The sequence below is a fragment of the Rhizomucor pusillus genome (assembly GCF_041956525.1).
Source record: "Rhizomucor pusillus strain CBS 183.67 unplaced genomic scaffold VTP01scaffold_10, whole genome shotgun sequence".
Classification (NCBI taxonomy): Eukaryota; Fungi; Mucoromycota; class Mucoromycetes; order Mucorales; family Lichtheimiaceae; genus Rhizomucor; species Rhizomucor pusillus.
The window spans coordinates 319,698-341,768 of NW_027192152.1; the positions used below are offsets into that span (position 1 = coordinate 319,698).

At 45.3% G+C, this 22,071-nt stretch overlaps 11 protein-coding genes across 11 annotated transcripts in view; 3 read left to right on the forward strand and 8 right to left on the reverse strand.

Moving 5' to 3' along the window:
• Window positions 1-556: 556 nt before the first annotated feature.
• Window positions 557-1,810, forward strand: VTP01DRAFT_1106 (uncharacterized protein; the record flags this gene model as incomplete). The annotated part of the gene is made up of 4 exons (XM_069379420.1): window positions 557-679; window positions 745-904; window positions 968-1,387; window positions 1,449-1,810. 4 exons carry the CDS (start codon window positions 557-559, stop codon window positions 1,808-1,810), a joined length of 1,065 nt encoding a protein of 354 aa, XP_069238514.1.
• Window positions 1,811-1,838: 28 nt separating this feature from the next.
• VTP01DRAFT_1107 (uncharacterized protein) lies at window positions 1,839-3,429 on the reverse strand (the record flags this gene model as incomplete). Its single annotated transcript, XM_069379421.1, has 6 exons — window positions 1,839-2,040; window positions 2,098-2,389; window positions 2,453-2,569; window positions 2,630-2,726; window positions 2,801-3,137; window positions 3,227-3,429. 6 exons carry the CDS (start codon window positions 3,427-3,429, stop codon window positions 1,839-1,841), a joined length of 1,248 nt encoding a protein of 415 aa, XP_069238515.1.
• A 181-nt stretch (window positions 3,430-3,610) lies between these two features.
• On the reverse strand, window positions 3,611-5,112 carry VTP01DRAFT_1108 (uncharacterized protein; the record flags this gene model as incomplete). Its single annotated transcript, XM_069379422.1, has 2 exons — window positions 3,611-4,986; window positions 5,037-5,112. The coding sequence occupies 2 exons, from the start codon at window positions 5,110-5,112 to the stop codon at window positions 3,611-3,613; spliced, it is 1,452 nt and encodes a 483-aa protein (XP_069238516.1).
• Window positions 5,113-5,194: 82 nt separating this feature from the next.
• Window positions 5,195-6,657, reverse strand: VTP01DRAFT_1109 (uncharacterized protein; the record flags this gene model as incomplete). Its single annotated transcript, XM_069379423.1, has 5 exons — window positions 5,195-5,203; window positions 5,258-5,535; window positions 5,633-5,806; window positions 5,872-6,050; window positions 6,113-6,657. The coding sequence occupies 5 exons, from the start codon at window positions 6,655-6,657 to the stop codon at window positions 5,195-5,197; spliced, it is 1,185 nt and encodes a 394-aa protein (XP_069238517.1).
• A 906-nt stretch (window positions 6,658-7,563) lies between these two features.
• Window positions 7,564-10,234, reverse strand: VTP01DRAFT_1110 (uncharacterized protein; the record flags this gene model as incomplete). Its single annotated transcript, XM_069379425.1, has 12 exons — window positions 7,564-8,184; window positions 8,252-8,581; window positions 8,647-8,762; window positions 8,829-8,915; window positions 8,981-9,011; window positions 9,072-9,093; window positions 9,164-9,548; window positions 9,618-9,654; window positions 9,728-9,741; window positions 9,815-9,945; window positions 10,029-10,152; window positions 10,225-10,234. 12 exons carry the CDS (start codon window positions 10,232-10,234, stop codon window positions 7,564-7,566), a joined length of 1,908 nt encoding a protein of 635 aa, XP_069238518.1.
• A 314-nt stretch (window positions 10,235-10,548) lies between these two features.
• On the reverse strand, window positions 10,549-12,617 carry VTP01DRAFT_1111 (uncharacterized protein; the record flags this gene model as incomplete). The annotated part of the gene is made up of 4 exons (XM_069379426.1): window positions 10,549-11,825; window positions 11,888-12,031; window positions 12,094-12,331; window positions 12,393-12,617. 4 exons carry the CDS (start codon window positions 12,615-12,617, stop codon window positions 10,549-10,551), a joined length of 1,884 nt encoding a protein of 627 aa, XP_069238519.1.
• A 724-nt stretch (window positions 12,618-13,341) lies between these two features.
• On the forward strand, window positions 13,342-15,548 carry VTP01DRAFT_1112 (uncharacterized protein; the record flags this gene model as incomplete). Its single annotated transcript, XM_069379427.1, has 10 exons — window positions 13,342-13,578; window positions 13,637-13,676; window positions 13,739-14,038; window positions 14,103-14,127; window positions 14,201-14,649; window positions 14,717-14,776; window positions 14,838-14,893; window positions 14,960-15,106; window positions 15,174-15,203; window positions 15,261-15,548. 10 exons carry the CDS (start codon window positions 13,342-13,344, stop codon window positions 15,546-15,548), a joined length of 1,632 nt encoding a protein of 543 aa, XP_069238520.1.
• A 321-nt stretch (window positions 15,549-15,869) lies between these two features.
• On the reverse strand, window positions 15,870-16,471 carry VTP01DRAFT_1113 (uncharacterized protein; the record flags this gene model as incomplete). The annotated part of the gene is made up of 4 exons (XM_069379428.1): window positions 15,870-15,995; window positions 16,059-16,133; window positions 16,192-16,266; window positions 16,355-16,471. 4 exons carry the CDS (start codon window positions 16,469-16,471, stop codon window positions 15,870-15,872), a joined length of 393 nt encoding a protein of 130 aa, XP_069238521.1.
• A 279-nt stretch (window positions 16,472-16,750) lies between these two features.
• Window positions 16,751-17,963, reverse strand: VTP01DRAFT_1114 (uncharacterized protein; the record flags this gene model as incomplete). The annotated part of the gene is made up of 7 exons (XM_069379429.1): window positions 16,751-16,822; window positions 16,882-17,166; window positions 17,236-17,264; window positions 17,331-17,460; window positions 17,519-17,675; window positions 17,739-17,817; window positions 17,879-17,963. The coding sequence occupies 7 exons, from the start codon at window positions 17,961-17,963 to the stop codon at window positions 16,751-16,753; spliced, it is 837 nt and encodes a 278-aa protein (XP_069238522.1).
• Window positions 17,964-18,500: 537 nt separating this feature from the next.
• On the forward strand, window positions 18,501-19,334 carry VTP01DRAFT_1115 (uncharacterized protein; the record flags this gene model as incomplete). Its single annotated transcript, XM_069379430.1, has 3 exons — window positions 18,501-18,580; window positions 18,653-18,787; window positions 18,857-19,334. The coding sequence occupies 3 exons, from the start codon at window positions 18,501-18,503 to the stop codon at window positions 19,332-19,334; spliced, it is 693 nt and encodes a 230-aa protein (XP_069238523.1).
• A 1,747-nt stretch (window positions 19,335-21,081) lies between these two features.
• The window catches only part of VTP01DRAFT_1116 (uncharacterized protein), a gene marked incomplete at both ends in the record, with an annotated part of 1,763 nt that continues 773 nt past the window's right edge, over window positions 21,082-22,071 (reverse strand). The window contains 3 exons of the mRNA XM_069379431.1: window positions 21,082-21,084; window positions 21,164-21,476; window positions 21,538-21,932. Coding sequence (XP_069238524.1) covers window positions 21,082-21,084; window positions 21,164-21,476; window positions 21,538-21,932 — 711 coding nt within the window. The remainder of the gene's footprint in view (window positions 21,085-21,163; window positions 21,477-21,537; window positions 21,933-22,071) is intronic.

Consider the following 22,071-nt stretch of genomic DNA (forward strand, 5'->3'; position numbering starts at 1 on the left):
GTACTCGAGTACATCAACGACGATGATGCTCGCAAGGCTGTATTACACCTTGTCAACATCTACTTGATTGCATGTGCTCGAGTAACTAGTGAACATGCAATTGACCAGCTACAAAGTCTGTTTTCGAATGGTGTTTCTGGCTCCATACTCAAGTACAGGATGGCTGCATAAACCCGACAGTGTACACGATTAAACAGCAGTATCTGCTGCACTTATCACTATTATACGCCGTCTCGGATCGACGTTTATTTATGTGGAATAAGTAAACCAAAAACGTAAATCAATAAAACGGAGCATTCTGCATCCACATATATGCTTGAGGAGACATTTTTTCCTGTTACGGCCTCCTTCCAGAGGACATCCAAATATGCGCCTGTATTGTTCTATTACGGTTAGCGGGTAGTTAATATGCCTCGCTCTAGACGTTGACCTTCGATAGATGCCGATTTGTGGTTTTTTAAGGCGCAGATCAACCCATGAAGCGCCGAAAGATTTTTTTTATTGCGGGGAAGCATCTGTCAAACTTGAATCTTCTTGTTTCTTGTTTTTGCTCGCCATGACTACCTCCATTACGATACCTTCTGCCTGCGATTTCCACCTGCATCTTCGCCAAGGTGAAATGATGCAAATGGTGACTCCCAAAGTAGTAGAAGGCGGCGTCTCACTTGCGTATATCATGGTAAATTCTCTGTGCATAGCGGTAAACTTGAATATCCTTTGCCGACGATATATTCCTTTTTGCAGCCCAACACTGTGCCACCGATCAAGACAACCGAGCAAGCACTTTCATACAAGAAAGAATTGGAAGCATTGGCTCCTCAAGTGACATTTTACATGACTCTTTATCTGTCTCCAGAGTTGACTGTGGAAGAAATCCGCAAGGCTAGCAAGGCTGGCATCGCAGGTGATTATTTCTTTGAAACTCAAGCTCTTCCTCCCCCTCCTCGTCGACTGACGTGATTTGCAGGTGTAAAGTCGTATCCTCGCGGCGTCACTACTAACAGCGAATCCGGCATCGAATCCTACGAGATCTATTACCCCATTTTCCAGGCCATGGAGGAAGAAGGCATGGTGTTGAACCTTCACGGCGAAATTCCCAGCGACAGCACCAAAGATATTTGTGTCATGAACGCTGAAGAACGTTTCTTGCCACAGCTGGAGAAAATCCACAAAGCATTCCCCAAGCTAAAGATCGTCCTTGAACATGCCACCACCAAGGCTGCAGTCGATACAGTCAAGAGACTGGGCGACACTGTTGCTTGCAGTATCACTGTTCATCACCTCCAACTCATTGTTGATGACTGGGCTGGTCAACCTCATCATTTCTGCAAACCCGTTGCAAAGTATCCTCACGATCGAGAAGCTTTGCGAGAAGTCGTTTCATCCGGTCAGTTGTTTGTGGCCAATGCCAGAGATAAAATCATAGAAATTTAACAGCTAATCAACAGGCCATCCTCGTTTCTTCCTGGGCACCGATTCCGCACCTCACCCGCGTCACACCAAGGAAACCGCAAAGGGCAACGCCGGCGTATTCACCACACCTCTCGTATTGCCATATCTTGCAAAGATCTTTGAGGAGATGGGATGTCTCGACAAGTTGGAAAACTTTGCATGCCACTATGGACGCCAGTTCTATGGACTTTCGCAAAAGGAAGGATTTGAGGACCGTAAAGTCACTCTTGTCAAGGAGCAGAACGTCGTCGTGCCCGAACAATACCCCGTTTCAGCCACGAACGCCGAAGCTGGCGTGGTTGTACCATTCCTGACTGGCAAAGACTTGGGTTGGAAGATTGCTTCCAACTTTTATTAAAAGAACAAAACATAATAATACAATAGATTTAGAGTACAATCGTCCGTTTCTTCTTGACAGGAGTTCCTAAAGACTCAAAGTCTATTTCGTCTTCGTGTCCAACACTACCGTTGACTTCTCTTTCATGCTTGTAGCGCTCCATAAATGCGTCCCTGTCCTGCTGGAAGTTATTCGATTCTATACTTTTCCGGGCTGATTCCATGAATTTTTCCAGCTGGTAGTTATTGTGACTATAAAGGTAACACGGGTTAGTGCCACGCGGAAACTGCAATTTAACTTGAACAAACCTCATCAACAGCAATGGACCCAGCATCTCATGTGCATTGAGTAAATGGTGAATGTACGCTTTGCTGTGCGGCGTAGAGCAGGTATAGCACCCACAGTTGGGATCGATAGGTTCAAAACTGTGAGCCATCTTTGGATCCCACAAATTAATCGTCTTGTCTGCTTTCTCGTGGGACTTCATGTTAACATCATTTCCAAATTTCATGATTATCGCGCGGCCTAACTCGGTCGTCTTGTATGCGTAGCTTCCATCAAAAAGGTCGATACCCAATGCAATCCCTTCTAGTATCCGTTCTATTACAAGAGTAGGTTAAGAAGACGGCAGAATGAAGAGTGAGGCACTTCCACGTAATTTACCTGGAGATGAAAATCCATATGCAACTATTGGTTTATTCTTTGGTAAGTGTTCCAATGATGTTTTGATATGTTCAGTAGCATCGTTCTTTGATAATTCAAAAGCATTCAATATAAACCCTATCAAGCAGATTAATGCGTCAGGCATATAAAGATAGCAACTATACTTTAGCACCGTACCATCAACATCACGCTCTGCAGCTTGGGATGCTGAACGTATCCGTTCCTCTTTGTTGTGAAATCCAACAACGGGTGCAAACAAAGGAATGTTAAGTTCCTAATTGATAAAAAGAGACGGATACAAGTTAACAGAGTTGTTCTTTTTGCGCACGTCCTCGCTCTGAATCTTACTTTGGCCTTTGCAAGGCATTCATCGAGCCATCTGAGTGTCCGATCTACTGACTTTTTAATTCGCTTGTTCTTCACATCCTCCTCTGCCTTGATGGAATCAGCCATAGACGCGCAAAAATCTGGTTTGTATGCCTCCATAGCTTGTTTCCAAACATCGGTCGTTACTCGCCGGACACCGCCGTGAGTATCCACAGCAACGTATTTTTCAGTGTTGCTGGATACAGGAGCAAGTTTCGAGGGATCACGAATGTCGCAGAAAAGCAAATAATCAGGTAAATTCAGGTACTTGTGCAATCCGTGCGGGTATTTGAAGGAAGCAGGTTCCTTCTGTTCAACGCTTTAATAATAATAATAATAATAATAATAATAAAAAGACAGAGCTATGAGTATTAGACCTCCATACGACTGGTATAAGCGTTGACTTACAAGTGCTCCAACGAAACCTGAATCGCTTGGATCGGTTGATCTGTCAAATTGTCAGGAATCAAATGCGGGACGGATCCTCGAATCGTGTAGGTCAGGCAAGCTGGTGTCTGAATCGCCTTGTTCTTTTGAAGGAACCTGAGGCAGCCGCGTCGTGCTGCGTTGGAATGCTCATGCAGCGTAAAGTTGATCGCTGCGTTTGACATGATTCGCATAGACTCCAGCGTTTGACAGGGCAATTGCGGGGAGACAAGTGAAAATCTAACAGCAGGGAGGCGGCTTTTTTTTCACAATTTATTGAAAATGATATATTATGGGGAATATGGAGAATTGTGGCATTAGAAAGCTTCCAATAATCAAATAATGTACAGAAAAATATATTAAAGGCTAGACAAGGTCATCGTTGTCTTCAAGAAGCCTGTTGGTTTTCCCATCCCGAGGATCAGCAGAAGGAACTCCTTCGTGAAGCTGTTGCGACTGCGGTAACGTGCGCTCCGTAGCCTCCGAGTCGCTCGATTTGAATAAAGGTCGCATGGACCATGCTCTGGGTATAGTCTCGGAGCTGCCAGACATGGATGTCTTGTTATTCTTTTCGTGACGATGATGACCGCGAACAATGTCAGCCAAGCTCCTCCTCTTGCGTTGCTGCTCTTCGTATTGTTCCGGTTTCTTGAGAGCTCGATCAAGACGCCGAAACACTTCATCGTCAATGTAGTATGACTTGAAAAGTAACTCCAGCAGCTGCATACGATCCTCCACACGCTCAAGTCGGTGTGTTTCATCGATATCGCCAAGTCCTCGTCCTCGTTCAGGCTCATCAATGTCGCTCGAAGTATCATCATCGTAGTAATCATTGGGTATACCGTAGCTCTTGATATTCAGCCGTGAGAATCGTCGATGGACAGGGTTGACGAGCGGTACAGGTGTGTGAAGTAAATCGAATCGAGATTTAAGTCCTTTGGTTATAGAACGTCGCATATCGCCCACAGACCATCGATGTACAACACCCCAGGGTGACCGTGGACGGTAGCCAAACATGATTGTTTGGAAGGCAACGAAAAGTCCATAAAGACCACCGACAAACCCGACAGCGTTTAAGAGTGAATAGATCTTTTGCTCTCTAAGGCGGATAATGGTGAACGAAGATGGGTTGAGAAACATGACGTTGACGACGTTGTCCAACAAATCAACGCTGCCTCCCGGTGCCTGTTGTCTCGCCGTGGTAACAATTTCAGGTGTCGAATTCAATGAAGGTGCAAACCCGACATAGTTCCACCCGGTATTTTGCAAGTATTGGTGGTACTGAAGCTGGTAATTGAGCACAGAAAATGTGGATGGCTCAAGGTCCAATATGTTGGTCGTTTGAAAATCATTGCCATCGTTGTTAAGCCAATCTTGCATCTGTAGACCATCCAGGTATTGATTCGAGGCGTTAAAGTAGTAGACACGATTTGGATCCTTTTCGGGTGGATACACAGCAATGTGTACAAGACCAGCCCGTGCATTGTTGGCAAACATGTTGAACTGAATCTTGGTTCCATTATTGGTTGCAGGATCGGTATTCTGTGCTAAATGGAAGTCGGAATGAGGCATAAACAAGAAGCAAGTGATCTCTCCGAGATTGGCGATAAAGTACGGAGTGTGTGTTGATAGATCGAGTTGGTGAATATAGTTACTGCACTGTACACCTGCATCTGTTTGGCAGCTGACGGTGGGTGGCATGTCCTCTGTGGTACTGTAGCCATTGAAACAAAACCGTATATCTAAAGTAATCCAATAAGCACCTTGTTTGCATTATCGTGCTTGTACATACCTGGTACTGCAAGCAACCCTCCTGGAGCAGGTTCAGTGAAGGAATAGGTCGCTTTTGGACTGTTGATGACTTGCATTACGACAAATGCAAAGAAGAGGAAAAAGAGGATTGCCAATAAAAGCTTGCATATCAGACGGGCTGATTCAGCCCACAAAGGTTCACCGGATCTATGCCCAATGTTATTTCAATATGTTGTACGTACGTCAATTGCTCCAGTATACCTGCCTTGGTTTCCAAAAGTCGTAGTGAACGCGCATAATCTTTCGTCGCACACTGCGTCTAAACCGCCACAGGAGGAATAAAATTAAACTCGCAGCAATTACACAGACACTGACGATCGCTGCAATGACGCCTCGATTGATTTCGGCCGGCACTTGCTCTGGCTGGTTGGTAAGCGCACCTGTGGTCACGTTTGCAACCCAATTGACCGTCTGTAAGTCATTTGACGCTGGTACTTGAAGGACATTGATGTCGTTGTAATACATATTGCCCGCGCCGCCTATTCAAACACACAGATACAGAATTATTACGGACTCTTGTATATACTAATCGGAAAGACATTTAGGTGCCATACGCAAAAATGATGTAGTCATTACTTATGAGGCCAGCACTTGCAAAAGATCGCAAGCGCGGCGGTGAACCTTGGATAGAGGGCCTGATCCATTGCCAAGTACTGGTATCCAGGATATCGACTCCGTTTCGGAAACGACGGCTCCACGGCGCTCCTCCATCGTCTCCTGCAAAGAAATAAATGGTTTTCTGGTCCGGGCCTGTAAAGTGTCACTGAATATACGTCCCTCGTGATCATGAACAAACAACAATGGTAATACGTTACCAAGGACTGCATTTCCATCAAGTCTGGATGATACTCGATATGCACCGTTCAAAACGGTGATATTCCAGGTATTCGTGGTTGTATCGTACAAGAGGCTTTGATTTGAAGCCATGCGTACGAACATTCCATTTTGCTGATCAATAGTTGTAGATCCGAACAGATACAAGATCTTTTCATTCCTAATGGGTATCACAAATATGAATAACAACGTGTAATATGTTACTAGCAGCCGGATACTTACGGAAGCGCAACTGCATTGTATCCATACAATGCTGGCTGGCCAGGTGCAGTGAGATTGACAAACTCGCCTGTGGCTGGATTGTACGACCAAAAGTCGTTCAGGGCAGTCTGCACAGCTCCTGCTCCTCCGTAAATATAAACGAGACCATTCGAAGCCAACGTTGCTGTAAAATACATTCGATTTGGAGGAACGGCTGTACCGTTGATCAGGCCTGGCGTCCAAGCACGCGTGCTGAAACGGAACTGGTAGAATAGTATTTCGGATCCATTGGTGGCCGGTGGCGAAGAGCTTCCGCCGAATAGCAGCACTGTGTCGTTATCTGGCAGGAGAACTGCCTGGCTGTAGGCGACTGAAGGTCCTTGCTGTGCTACTTGGACTGGATTATACACGATACTGCCATCGTTCGCGCTGAACGCGACCGAAACAAAATTGCTCGTTGCATTGATTCCTCGCCCTTCGCCGCCATACGTGTAGAGTGTATTGTTGAGCACAAAAGTAGCTGCGCCGAGTCGATATGGCAACTGTTGCGTAAGGGCTGAGCTCATCGGATACGTCCCGAGTACGTATTGTATCTGGCATATCCAAATCACCGATAGCACAAGTAAACTGTTTGCTATTGGAATCATTTCCAAGAGGCCGTATAAAACCACAGATGGAACGAAAGAAACAAGAGAAGGATAAAATAAGACTGTTCTTTCGAAATAGAGCCATGCAGAGGGAAACAGTGACATTTCGCGTTAGGATTGATCATCTGCCATGTCAAAAATAGAAATTGGCGTGATCATGCGTACAAAAATAAGCCCAAAGACTGTGCTGCCGCGTTGGAATGCCCGGGTTTCTGCAGCAGTTTCGTGTTACCGTTTGGCTTCCAGCATGGATCGAAAATGTTGTCAGTATAAATGTTCTTCACATACTACAACATACTTCAAATTTTGATTTATGCTATTGCACCGCCCTTGGGCAGCAATCGGGATCTTTAGTCTAGTTTCGCTGAGATCAAGTTGAAAGTTTGAGCGAGGCTGATACACATGTTTGTACTATTTCCGTGGTGAAGTATATAAGTGATTGTTTACCATCTGAGAGTGCACTCACAGCAAGCGCAATGTGATCGATACTTTCATACAAAGCTTCAAAGCAATCTGATGACTTCAATATTTTATCTCTGCAATCTCTTATCGATTGCTTTATTTCTTCTATGTCTACGAGTTTAATACGTTCTCCAAGGCACAATCCCGCAAAACTGTTGACGGCGTAGGCCACTTACATGTATTAAAGGTTTATTGACCCATTTATTCAACAATGCATCGTGTGGGAAGGTGAGACTTTACGAAAGGAATCTATGAGGATTGAGGGAAGGAGAGAAAAAGAAGGAGTATACAATCTTTATATTAAAAAGAAATAATCAAAGTTCGAAGTGAAGCGTGAAGCGCTTGTAAAAAAAAAGTGCACAATCAGAGTCTGACTTTGCCAGCCTCAATGTCAGCAAGATCTTGAGGCGTAAAAGGCACGTATGTATCGCCCTTGAGCCAGAAAACCGGGTCGCTCTTTGGGATCTTGGAGAGGTCGATGCCTTGATTTCGGAATACAACCTTTTGCTGTTTGAAGGTGCCTGTGAGCTCCATGGAAGGCACAAAACGGATAAAGAGAGGGATGGCATAGCGAGGAAGCTTTTTCCGCATGTATTGATACAAATCCTTAAAGTCAAGAGTTTGGTCCTGCTTGACAACGACGGCGGCCATGCCAGCCCGACCATCGTGGTTAGGAACGAGAGTGCCGTAAACATTAGCCTCTGCTATGGCAGGATAGAGGCCGACGACTTGAGCAACTTCAGTCGTGGCAACGTTTTCTGACTTCCAACGGAAAGTGTCGCCCACACGATCACCAAAGAAGAAGAAACCATCTTCATCAAGTCTTAGTAGATCACCGCTACGGAAATACGCATCGCCCTTTTGGAAGACATTGTTCAATATCTTCTTCTTGGTTGCTTGCTCGTTCTTGTAATAGCCGTCAAAAGTCAAGGCGTCAGCGTCGTCGATGCGAACAAGCAACTCGCCTTGTTCGCCGAATTGTGCCTGCAAACAGTTATTGTCAGTTAAGCTGCATGATTTACGCATATATCCTCCCGAAGCTACCGCGTACCGCCACGCAGAAACCATCACATCCTCGAACAGGTTCTTCTGTGATGGGATCAATCTTGATGAGCTTGAGTTCCCGGCGAATACCTCGGAAAAGAGGTCCACGATGGCCAACGGCGCCTGCGCCAAAGGGTCCAGTATTTCGGTTGAACAAGGTAGTCGGCGCCTCGGTTGCTGCATAAAATTCGCAAATCTCGGGGATGCCAAATCTGTCCCTGAAACGAGTCCACACATCAGGTCGCATACCGTTGCCATAGACAAGGCGCACCTTATGCTGGCGCTCTTTTGGATGAGGAGGCTGCGCAAGGAGATATCTGCAGAATTCGCCGATATACTTTTGAAAACAGCATTGAGAATCTATCAACACAAACTAAGTCTGTTTTGCGTATGAGGACTTACTGTGAAGGCAGTAACGTTGTAGCGGTGGCAATCATCCCAGAAACGACTAGCAGAGAACTTGCGGCCCAGGACTACGGTGGCGCCAGCTTGAAGTGCCACTGCAGTGGTAACGATGACTAGAAAGATATGCAATGTTCAATACCTTTGTAAATTGTATGCAACCAAACCACCATCGCACTTACTTCCTGAGCTGTGGTAAAGAGGTAAGACACAGTATACTCTATCTTCTGGACGCAAGGCTGTGACACCGGAGTACATCATTCCACCGACTAAGTACGGGGTTATATCAGCATTTTTGCAACACGTTTCACTGACAGTCTGCTTTGAGACTTACAGTTGATGCGGACGTGTTGACTCAAAGCAGCCTGTACAATGTTAGCGTTGTTTAAACGTTTCTATACCCTATTCATCTACATTGAACCAACCTTAGGTAAACCAGTAGTGCCACTATCAAGAACCAGATGCATAAGAATCATGTGATAATATTGAGAGAAACTGGAAGGTAGGGGATACTAACCTTGTGTAAATCAGCATGGCCGGATCTGTGCTGGTGATACCTTTAAGTAGCTGCTCGTCCGTATCCTTTGCTGAGAATCCAGCGAGTACACTGGGAGTCAATGTGGGCGCAATCGACAAAGGCGGGAGTTCGTTGGTTTCGGTTGCCTCGCCGTACGCGTACAATTTGATACCGGCCTCTGCCAACTGATCTGCAATGGTGGCAACTTGCTTTTCGTACACGGGGTCGAACAAGAACAATGCCGAGTTTGCTACTTTGATGCAGTGTAACAAGGAATTTTCGGCGAGGTTGGTGTTGATGAGGGCGGGAGTGGCACCAATCTTGAGAACTGCGAGCCAGGTGATATAAAATGTAGGGTGATTCTGGTGCATCATGCAAACGATATCTACATGGACATGTTTTTGTTGATCAGGACGGGCCCAATGCGGCCAATACGGGCGTTCCAGAGCATTACCTTTCTTTTGGACATTCTGTGCCAGCAGCCAGTGAGCCTAAGCATGTGGATGCATAAAGGTTAAGCATGTGCATCATAGCATAAAATGTTTGGGGTAAATTAAAGCTTACCAAACGATTGGACTCTAAAATGGGAGGAGTGGAATGTTAACGGTGTCACAAAGCGATTAAATTAGGAATTGCGTTTCCGCCGCTTACCTGCTTCGAGATGACGGAATGTGTACTCTTTGCCTTCAAACACAACAAAGACGCGGTTTGGGTTCGCTTTGGCTTTTGCTTTGAATCTATAATACAAATGCAACTTGTCTTGCCAACTCCACAGTCTATGACTATTGGATTGGTTTGGTTCATGAGACGATCAGCCGGCATTGAAGGCAAGTAAAATTAACCAAGTTGCTGCTGTAAAACATACTATATCTGCGCACCGGCACCTGCACGGATTTGATGTAGATCTTGCTTCAACAAAAGACGCGCATCGAGATACATGCTGCCAAGAAGGCCACCGATACCAGCGCTGGCGATAGTCAACAATCCCTCTAACGACAAAAATTACCGGCGTTAAGTCCGCGACTCTGCTGACATTTGTTGTGCATGTCCCGCAACATTACCTGGATCCATGGCGTTGTTGCGAGTTAGGGGCGGGGGAAAAGGAAAATGACACGCCAAGCAGACGGCCTTTTATACTTGCAGTTGAATCAGTTACCCCAATTCACATGGCTCCACCAGCCATCTTCATTCACTTTCCGACCCAAATACATGTTTGAAAGCGACTTTTAGTCAAAGGCGTTCTGCCAAATTGGGTAAAAATGACTGACATTTGATCGATAGAAAGGGAAAGGAGGGAAAAGGACATACATGAGAAAAGAAGAAGAAATAGAAGAAAAAGAAACGGGAATAAAGAAGATGATGACTATCAAAAAGCAAAACTAAAATTATTGCACTGGTACTGATATCGAGGGTGAATGTGTAGCTTTCGGCGAGTCGCTGGCGGCAGCTCCATCGTTATCCTTCTGCCTTGATCTGACGTAGCTGTCATTTACCCACTTTTGTAGTTGCTGAAGCAGTTCACGATGCCGTTTAGCAACTGATTTTGAGTTCCTCCTCGTCGTCGTTGTTGTTGTCGACGCCTGCGGCTTGTGCTCGTTCGTCTCCTTCTCCGGCAGAGAGGTCGTGGATGGATAAAGCGTCGTAGTCTGGCTATCCTCGTCAGTCATTGTTGGAGCTGCCTTTGCACTTGTTCTTTCCTGCAGATTTAGGCTCTCGATATCGTTCACCAGCAATTCCATGACATCTTTCTTGACTGAAGATCGCTTCTTTTCTTTGGAAACTACCTTGTGTTCCTCTTGGACCTTCTTCGTTTCGGGTTTGTTAGGCTTCTCGCCTGATGGGCTTGCAAACACGTTGGACAAAGTCGCCATGGATTTCTTATCTTCATGAGCAGATACAGTTGCTCTTGTTGGTACAACTGTCTCTCCTGCATCTTGCTTTTTAACATCCGTGTCAACTGGGTTCTTGGCAGGAACTCGTTTGTGTCTGTTGTTTTCGCTCATGTAATTCATAGCTGTACGTATATCGGGTGCAAAGCCTGGCGTGGAAGTAATTCCAGGCACAACAGAGTAGTGATGTCGGACGCCTGTAATTCCATCCGTATCCATTGCAGCAGGCATCGACGTATCCATAGGCTGATATTGTGATCCAAAGTATCCAAAGTGCGATAAAGAATCATCAACAGGAGGGTAGCCGTTCGATGCACATGAGAAATCGCCGTAAATGTTACTGGGTGTTGTTGCATTGTATCCGAGTGTGCTGCTGGGAGCAGGAGGCGCAGCAGTAACAGGATAAGACCGAACGTACATGTCCTGTTCGGGAGAGACTGGATACAACTTGCTCTCTGAAGGGTAAGCGTGAGGCACGTCAGTGTAAGACTGCAACATCAGGTCAGATGCATACGACGATGCTGCTACTGCTGCTGCTGCAGTGGCGTTGGTGCAAGTATCCTGAGCAGGCATGCAGTTTGCTGCCTGTCCGTATGAGTCCATCGTCATTGTTGTCGGAGCATAGTTGTCAGGAATGCTTCCAGATAGACGAGCAAGCCAAGCATTGATATCCGCTAATTGTTGTTCGCTTGTAATATTAAGACTCAAGTTCTCGGGGCTCAATCCTCCCGTATTGACCATGTGCTCCAGCACATTCAGACGTTGAGCAATATCTAAAAAAAAAGATGGAATGCTAAGAATTTTCTGCGACCTATTCTACCTGATAATGCCTTACCATCATTATATTCTGCTTTCAACGTCGAATCACCAGGGAAAATAAGGCCATTGATAAGTTGATCAGTCGATTGTTTAAAATCCGTCGCAGCAAAATTGTCACAAGCATCAGTGATTGGTGACACGTTGGAATGCATGTGGCTATCTATTTTAGCAGTGAGCACCAACGACGCCCTTTACTTCCATAAGCTTAGCATGTTGCAGTACCTTCAGATACAGTGCTCTGTGGTGGCGAGAAAGGCGCCTGCGAAGGAGGGGACGGGGAATGTAAGTAGTGGTCTGCAGAGGAAGAAGAAGCAGGCGATAATGCTTGCGATGGTCGCGGAGGTGTAAGTGGATGCTGTATTTTCCGTTGATGGCTTCGCAGTGATGACAAGTGTTCTTCAGTGTGTATCTTTTCATGTTTCTTCAGGTCCTGCGGGCGTTTGAAAGATTTATCACAATACTACAAAGCAGAAAAGGACTTAATACCAGACTAAAAATAACACTTTAAGTTTGTCATTTACACTGCAATGGTGAGGTTTCAACGGCACATGTACTCGAAGATGGCTGGTAATGTGGTCTCGTTTCGTAACTGAAACATCACAGTTCTCCCAATAGCAAGTCAAGCAGAGGTTTCCGGTGGACTTGCGACCAACGTGATCGTTGGTGAGATGACTGTAAAGTTGCTCCGGCTCTAGATATGTAGCATTGCAGTCTTTCCACCGACATTCAAGCATCTCTTTCTCCATAATATGGGCGGTAAAAGGATGGAAATCTGGGCGCTTTCCTCTGTCTCCCGTTGAGTATCATCAAACAACTCCGCATCTCCCGTTTGGGAAACAACCTTGTTTCAATGGCAATGAACAAGACACTGCATTAACCTGCGCAGTCTTCCAGTATCCTTTGTGCGAACCATCTTTGCGAACCCTCTTGGGACACCCTTCAAACTTTCTGGATAGTTTCCCCGTTCCTTAAATAAAACTCATCTTTGGGACCTTATCATCCCTAGCCTCTCCCGGCATCGTCCTTTTTTCTTCTTTTTTTTTTTTTTCTCTTTTCCTTGGTATGTACCTGACATGAGCTATTTGCTAGAAGATCCAAAAAACTATAGCTTTTCGGGATGAGGATATAAGGACTATGTTATCAACTGACATCCATCAAAGTGTATGGATCCGTTTCCCACGTTGCATCATCCGAATTCCTTCGGTTCGAAACGCTTTTGAGGAGCTGAATGCTTGTTGAGGCATCATAAGTACATTGGTAAACCGCCATCAGTATATATATATACGTATACACGTAAATGGTTCCATCGGCAGGACGTGGTCGTGACAAACGGCCCCCATGTTTATGGTGCGCATGACTGTACTTTAACCGAAGTTACACCATTATTTCATTCAGCGCCAGGTATATGGTGGTATAAAAGGGTGCATTTCATCCGCAGATCTTCTTCTTCACCGCTTTCCCACCAGCACCATGGTTTTCACCTCGTCCATACCAGCCATCCAGGAGCCCCAATGCAATATCATCCAGTTCCTTTTTGAAAACCGGTTGAATGTGCCAGAAGATCGAAAGGTCTTGATTGACGTGAACACTGGTGCTTCCCTGACATTATCTCAGTTGAAAGATCTATCCCTTCGGTTCGCTGCTGGTCTGCAAGATGTGTGCAACTTTAAAAAGAACGAAGTCGTCTTGCTTTTTGCTCCGAACCAGGTACTTACTCGCATATGTATAACGCACACTGTGAAGATGACTAAAAGGATATGTACAGTATGATTATAGTATTCCTCTGTTCGGAACTGTTGCTGCAGGTAAAACTGCAGGATTATTGCTTTTGCTGAATAAGAGAGTCATTAAACGGTGATCCTGTTAGGTGGCGCTTGTTCCCCCGCAAACCCGACCTACACCGCACGCGAACTTGCGTATCAATTAGGAGAAACCAAAGCAACCGTGTTGATCGCCATCCCAGAGAATTTGGACACTGCGTTTGAGGCTGCCGCTGCTGTCGGCTTGCCAAAGGAACGGATATTTGTCTTTGGAGACAAGGATGCTCGAGGAATCCAGCCATTTAAAAAAGCTCTCATCGGCACTCGCAAAGCTGAGCTCATAAAGTATACACCAGAGGAAGCAAAGGAAACGGTCGCGTACCTTTGTTTCTCTTCGGGCACCACCGGTAAGTTCAACCTGCTGTGGCAAGTTTGCTAAATACAGGGCAAATTTCTTATCATTGACTTTAGGTCGGAGCAAAGGTGTCATGACAACGTACGTTAGAAAAAGAAGCATCTCAGTAATGGATGAGAAAGATATTAGGCCGCTAACTCGAACAATACATTAGTCACGCCAACATGACAGCCAATATTCTCCAGTTAGCTGCGCTGGAAGGAAGCAACATCAACGGCGAAAGGGACAAGACGATCGTGGTGCTTCCGTTCTTCCATATCTTTGCGTTGACTTGCGTGCTGCACTTTGCTCTGTATATCGGTGTACCGGCATATATCATGCAGCGCTTCGACTTGGAAACGTATTGCAGAACGATTGATAACAAGAAAATTACGTATGGCTACGTCGTCCCTCCTATCGTTTTGGCACTCGCAAAGCAACCCCAGGCTCTCAAGTACAATCTCTCTTCTTTACGCTTTGTAGTTTCCGGTGCAGCTCCTCTTGGTATCGAGTTGCTAAAGGCCCTGAAAGCACGTTTCCCGGGAATTGAAGCCAGACAAGGCTATGGTTTGACAGAGACATCGCCTGTAGCAATCATGGAACCAAGTGGCAAGTCTATTCCAGGTATAAAAATTTGTAAAGATATCCATTCAAACGCGAGTAACTAAGCAATGGCGTGCTTCTTCCCCAGGTTCAATCGGTATTTTGGCTCCGAACATGCTGGCTAAAATCGTCGACGAAAACGGAAAGGGTGAGTTGAACAATCACTTTGTTGGGTAACGACCATTATATCATTTCTACGATATACGTAGAGCTTGGTGTCGGCGAGCGTGGTGAGATTTGGCTTAAGGGACCTAATATCATGAAGGTAAACATTACGTTATTGTGAAACTGGATAATACATTTCTCTAAAGGCATCACCACTTTCTCCTAGGGCTACATCAACAACGCTCAAGCAACTGCTGATTGCATCGATGCGGAAGGCTATTTCCATACCGGCGATGTTGCTTACATTGATCCAAATGGTCATTATTACATTGTCGATCGCGTCAAGGAGCTAATCAAGTACAAAGGATTCCAGGTACAAAGGAGAAAAATGCTTTTGCGTGCATTTGTGTGATTAAAAGTGTTCTGCTGCCTTTTCATAGGTCCCTCCTGCCGAACTCGAAGCACTTTTGGTAAATACAGACATAACGGACATTTATTCGTTTTGAAAATGCTAACAACGATTTTAGCTAAACTCACCAGATGTGGCTGACTGTGCAGTAATTGGAGTGTACGATCCTCAGCAAGCAACTGAGCTCCCAACAGCCTACGTCAAACTTATGCCGAACGTTCCACAGACGGAGGAAACTGCAGCCCGCCTTACCAAGTACATTGCAGACCAAGTGGTTCACTACAAGCAAATTCGAAGCGTCAAGTTTATCGATGAGATACCGAAGAGCCCATCTGGCAAGATCCTAAGACGTATCCTGAGAGACGCGGCGCAGAAGGAAGCAGCTGCACCGAAAGCCAAACTCTAAGTGCAATTGTTATATGCGACGACATATATATATACAAAAGGAAACCAAGACTTTAATTAATCTAGGCTAAAAAATTGCAATTGCTTTTTTGCAGGGCAGCACTGATAAAATCATTACGCCACAATAGGCTAGCAAACCATAGAAAGAAGGGCAATGAGAGATTATTACCAGTCTTTTGAGGATTAATGGCTGTAATTGTCGTTAAACATGCATGAGGATACAAAATTCAAGCTTGCACGATGCGATGCGAATATATCAGATGGGGCATACATGAATGAATGGAGATGGGTAATTCGAGATGGAAGAAAATAATTATCATCATTATGCAAAACGAACAGTCTTTTTCTTCTTAGCCTTTGCTGCTTCCTCTTGTCCGGCAGCGGCTTTCCGTTCCTTCTGCTCCTTTTGTTTCTTCTTTTTGTTCTTGAGCGCTTCCTTTACTTGTTCCTGCAGAAAACTACGTTAGCAACTGTCTCATCACAGCTCTCCGTATGCATCTTATCGACATACCAGCTTTGCTTTCTTTTCAGACACCTTCTCTTCCTTCTTTGACGCCTTTTCTTGTCGCGCCTTTTCTATAGCTTCCTGCAAGGATATATCGCTTAATCCTAAGCACGATAAGTATAATGCAAAAGGCACTTACTCTTCGGGCCAGGCGTTCCTTCTCCCGCTGTTCTTCCTTTTCGGACGCCTTCTCAACCATTTGCATGATGAAATCCTACCAAGGATGCATATAATAGTTAGCTACCAAGGATGCATATAATAGTTAGATGTATTCATCGCCCAAAGCAGCTGTATATTCGAACCTTGTTTGCAAACTTTGGATTGTCTAGCTCGGATGCACCCTTGACTCGCTTTTTGATGGTTTTCGACTTCTTTACAACTTTGCGCGGAGGCTCTTTCCGTTTCGTCTTGTCACTCATTGTTGAATTCGGTGCCTATTCTTGAACTTTTGACGTATACGCTCTCGATTACGACGCTATATTGGCATGGTCAGCATCTTGCAACGTAATTAACATTCTGATCTAGTGATCTTAAACCCACCTTGAGCGAGCTATGGAAAAGTATGGAGTAAAGTGAAGTGGAATGGAGTGGCTTGCTCCGTCTGAATTGTTGTACAGGAGAGACGTTAAGCATTAGAAACAGCGACTTTATTCATGAAATATCTACTAAAGAAAAAACATTTATGCGATACAGACAATCTAGAACTTGAAGACCTGGTCTTCGAGCTTGCTGATGGCTCTTGGTTTCTCGTATCCAAGTTCAACGGCAGCCTAAGAGCATATTTAGGATTTTTGCTATGCAGCGAATATAATGCGACATGATATCTTACGTTAGACATGGCCTTAACCATTGGAGGAGGACCGCAAAGCAGGAGCTTCATGTCCTTGGAAGGTGCGGGGCAGTGTTCCTTGATCATATCGGCAGTAACGAAGCCGACGCCACCAGTCCAGCCGGCAGGAGGGTTGTTCAAGACGTAGTAGACGTTGAAGTTGTCATGCTTGGCTGCGAGTTCATCGAGTTCCTTCTTGAGCAAAATATCTTCTTCGTTGACGTTAGCAAAGATGAGGTTGACAACGGTTCTGTCAGCGGGGTTTCGGCAAATAGCACGGATTATCTGATAGGTTAACAAAGCACATGTCAATGTTGATCGCTATCATGGCTTTGAGTTCGCATTCTAGTTTACCTGGAGCATCGGTGTAATACCCGTTCCACCTAAAATGGGCAATTTAGATATTACTACAAAGATTTCTCTAATTCCGATGACTGACCGATATGTACCTGCAATCATGCCAATGGACTTGCACATGTTGGGCGTGTAGTTGAAGTTACCCTTGGGTCCACGTACAGAAACCAGATCGCCTATCTTGAGTTCCGCAAACATCTTGGAAATGTTGCCTTGAGGATAGGACTAGGAATCGCGAGTTAATATACGGCTTGTTGAACAGTTGCTTTTTTTCGAGTCGTACCTTGATGAGAAGATCAAAGTAACCCTTGTCTTCGTCAGAGCTGGTGGGTGTGTAGCTACGTGAGATTTCTTTTCCATTGATCTCTCCCATAACTGAAATGTGCTGTCCAATGGGCAAACCAAGGATGGCGTCCTTGGAGGGCAACGCGAAACGGTACCTTGACGCGACATGTCAGTTTGACATTCTCCCCTAAATCGCATAATTCAATATTGAAACTCACAGAGCGGTGTTGTGCGAGATCTCGATCTTTTCAATGAGCTTGAACTTCTTGTAGACTTTGGGGTCTAGCACGGCACCCTCTGCAAGACAGCTGATAAGTCAAAAGGAGGTTTTTGTCCGTAAAGCCAAACGCCAACTCACTCTTTCGGCTGTACACGTAGTAAGCTGAGGCAGCTGCAAGCAAACCAGAAATTGCATAAGGAAGAAAACTCTGTACAGAATCCATTTTGCCCAACGATCGCGTGTAAACAAGGAAAGGGATGAATCAAAAGGGGGTGTTTGCCGAATTTGAAGGGCGCTCTTGCCCCAAAATCATGCGATGTTTTCGGAATCAGCAGACACTCCGTGGCACAGTACGTTGAGCCGCACCTGCGGCAAATCATAGCAAGCAATTATATATAGTCGTGGCGTCTTGCTAAATCCGTCTATTTGAAGCACATACAAACAGCTAGACTCGCTTATATCTTCATCTTAACGCATAGAGTGGTTTTACATTTCGAAGGAATATGGGAACAAGTCAAAGTGCTACCAGGACTGGACTTCTGGTGAATGGACAGTCATTTCTAAGACATTCACAAGAGAATCCACATTAAGGCTGCTATATACACGAAGATAAGTGAAAAGAACTTTGGCTATTCGCTGGTATACACGAGATTTACGGATTTGGGATGCAGTCCAAGAATAAAGTTCAGCCGCAGCAGCTATTACCGTATAAATAAAGACTGGATCAATTACTTTTCTACGCACAAAGTACTTGACAATCATGGCTCCGTTGAAGGTTATAGGTGCTGGACTTAGTCGCACCGGCACAATGAGCTTGCGTGATGCATTGAATATATTAGGGTAAGCAGACCTTCTTGATATTTAACTGTTCGTAATTATATGACATCAATTGACGATGATGATCTTATTTAGATACCAAACCTTCCATGGTGTGAACTTTTCGTTTGACACCACTAGAGACTTATCCATATTTTACGATGCCTTCTATCACCCAGATAAAGAACTAGACTGGGACGGATATTATGATGGATTTGACGCTGCTCTGGAGTAAATGTTGCCATGCTTATATCTATGAAGGTGATCAAACTTACCAGTCTTTATATTTTTCCTTTGCAGCATGCCCACTGCAGCCTTCGTCGGACCATTGACGAAGAAATATCCTGATGCCAAGGTCATTTTGGTGGAACGCGACTTTGACCGCTGGTACGAATCTCTCGAGAAAACACTTTACGTGATTTTCTGTCTGTCGGATCCACCAACAGAACCTAGAGTTCGAAAGGTCTATGACTTTTGCAAGTCTGAAGTGAACATGGGAGGTATATTTAAGGACAAGGAATCCTTTCAGGACAAGGAAAAGGTCAGGTCTGTGTACGAAAAGCACAATGAGTGGGTCAAAACGAACATCCCCGCCCACAAGTTGCTCATTATGAAGCTTGGAGAAGGCTGGGAGCGATTGTGCCAGTTTCTCGGTAAGCCAGTGCCAGACATCCCGTTTCCACATGCAAACTCCACCGATGAATTCCAGCGTCTCTACCATGACAAAGATTTGGCCGAGTATGTCGACGCAGCAGACCTCGTAGGCGCCAAGCAGTAAGATCTGTTTGCTGCATACTATGGTTAATAAATATGCCTCAACGAGGGGTGCCGTCAATAGTGATCTCTTGCTCTTATTTCATTTGGAGAAACATTAAGATTGGAATACATACTGCCGAATGCTCTTGCAGGATGAAATTGGCAATACATGAGCATTTCTTTGCCTCGATTCGGACCATGCTTCGTCAATTGGCTATTTAAACTTCTTAAAACCTTTTGCCTGGAAAAATAGCGGGAAGAAGCTCTAGTTCTTGCGAATATTGCCATGGATATATGGGCCCTAATCTCAAAGCATCTCACAGCGACAAGTATCTGAAATTCGAAACTCGCCATTGACCGCAGGGATGATACATCAGTTTACTGCAGCCGAAATTCTTATGCTCTTTTTGTGGTCAAGTCGTGATAACAAAAGGGAGATTTTAAACAGCGATTATTGACCAGAGCACTCGAAAAAGCTAGAAAACCTGGATCTAGTAGCAGTTGTTGGCCCGCTCACGCGGTAGGGAAAACCAGCACCAGGATACGGAATTCCAAGTGAGCTTTTGCACAAAGATAAATTTACACACAGACATCGTTTATTAACCACCAAGAGGTTTTATTTGAAATCTGTAAAGTCTATGGTGTCGGAGAGGCGCATTTGGCTCTTGCACTTCAATTGTATCGATGGCATCGCAAGCGTGCACCCTTGCCCAGGAGGGGGGACAGTTGGGCGCATGCACCCAACCGAAGCAACCTGGAGGCAGACAGCATTGGTCGATATAATTCATGGGAATCTGCTGCAGTTCTGTCAACCCTTAGTCTTCTATGTGATTTATGGATTCAGCAATATTGAACTGGGCTTGCCGTAAGTTGCTGCCTAGGCTGTACATCTGGACGAATTTCCATGCGCGTTGTCAGCGTTGCAATAGATTCCATACGCTTTGGCAGCATGTTGACCCATTCTTTCAGATCGGCGAACCATTAGTCGCACTTAAGCACGAGCTATCGTCTTCATTTCAGACCATACACGTCCATCCAGTTGCACTCGCAATGGGAATTTGGGAAAAACCATTCCGTCCTTCTCAGCGAACGAATCCTTTGCAACACGGAGCATTGCCCTTGAAAGTCTGGTTGAGCGGCGTGGTCTGTACAAGTCTGCTGATGATAGCCAAGTATATCACGTCCGGGGGGTTACATTGTGCCTACCTGCGATCATACTCTCCCGAGCTCAACCCGCTTGAACAGTTTGGTCAATCGTCAAAAGCAAAGTTAAGCGTAACAGGTTCTTGGAAAAGGAAACACTCATGACCAGGTCCAGTAAAGCCACGACAGCTTAAAGTTAAACGTTTCGTATCTCATTCCTACTAATGCTTAGGCAAGTGCCGCAACAGAGCAGCTCTGGGTGCACATTCCCAAATAAAGATCTTGGGTAGCGACGAGACTCTCGGACTTGCGGCAAGCGCGAAATCTATGCGAAGTTCATTTCAAAGAAGGCGAGGGTGGCAAATTTGCTTTCTTTCAAGAATGTAGACAGAATCAGAGTTCCTGGTATAGAATGCATCTGTCCCAAAAGAAGCTATAGTACCGGAGCGTTTATGGAGCCCCTGGTAGCGAGGGCTACTTCCATCATGGATCGTATACAAGCTGAACGGTTGTGCTTTGACTTTTTGCTCTCACTTTCTTTCGTATTTACATCAACATGCGTGTAGTAAAGATATGTATGCATTGCAAGGAAATACATGCTGTTGTCAGCTGAGCATCACTAACAATTACTAAAAACATCCATGATGGTTTCTTGGACGCGTGCATTCGCCTTGTTGATGGGTTTGCGATCACTCCAGTCAGCTTTACCAATTGCTGATTGAGAGCCACATTTCCAAGAAAGCACAATTTTTGCTGATTTTCCGGAAATAGCTGCAGAATAGCTTCACAGGTATTCTTGATGGAGCAGTCGAAACAGTGTTGGATGCAGTTTTCAACATCTTGCTTGCCCAAAACCGGTGATTCGCTCGAGATAACGCTTGTCGCAATCTTTTTAAAAAGAAGCGAGGCAACCTTGCTGCTGCTGGTATCGCCACCGTCATAATCACAGTAAGTAAAAATTGTATAAGGTCTGCAGCGCTGACCGTTCGTGAAGGTGTTCAATGACCGGCAAAGGAAAAAGCTTGAGACGTCGTGGAATTTCGACCGAATCTGGCGCAACCGATACAGTGTGTCATGCTTACTTAGTGCATTTGCCGCCGGGTTCCTTGCCAGCTCGAACGCTGTCTTGGTCAAAAAAATGCGCGTAGTCAGTGAATTCTTGGGGGCCGTCAGGAGAAAAGATGTAGTTGATGCGCCGACATTGGCTGGTACATTGGAGAGACGAGCTGACAAGTATGTTACAAGATTTCGTACCAATTACAAGTTTTGCTCCTTCACCATCTTCAATCGTGGTGGGCCACACATTATTGTACAGAGTTCTTGGTGGACGCAACGAGCTCGGCGCCGGCCGTCCCTTTTTGTTCACGAAACATTCTCTGTGCGCGTCTACTGTTCTTGTTCGACCGTACGCTTCGGCGCAATTGATGATGATCCCGTGCTTTTTTGATTCATTGATCAACACCGCGCCGGCAAAGAGCTGTGCGCAGCAGTACTTCGATTGCGGCTTCATCCACCAGTCTTCGTTGGAGGTGATCCAAGTTTAGTTGGAGTTGGAGTTGGAGCTGGCGCTCCAAATGGGGAAGGATTCTTTGAGTGGAGGCATGGAGGCGGATCCT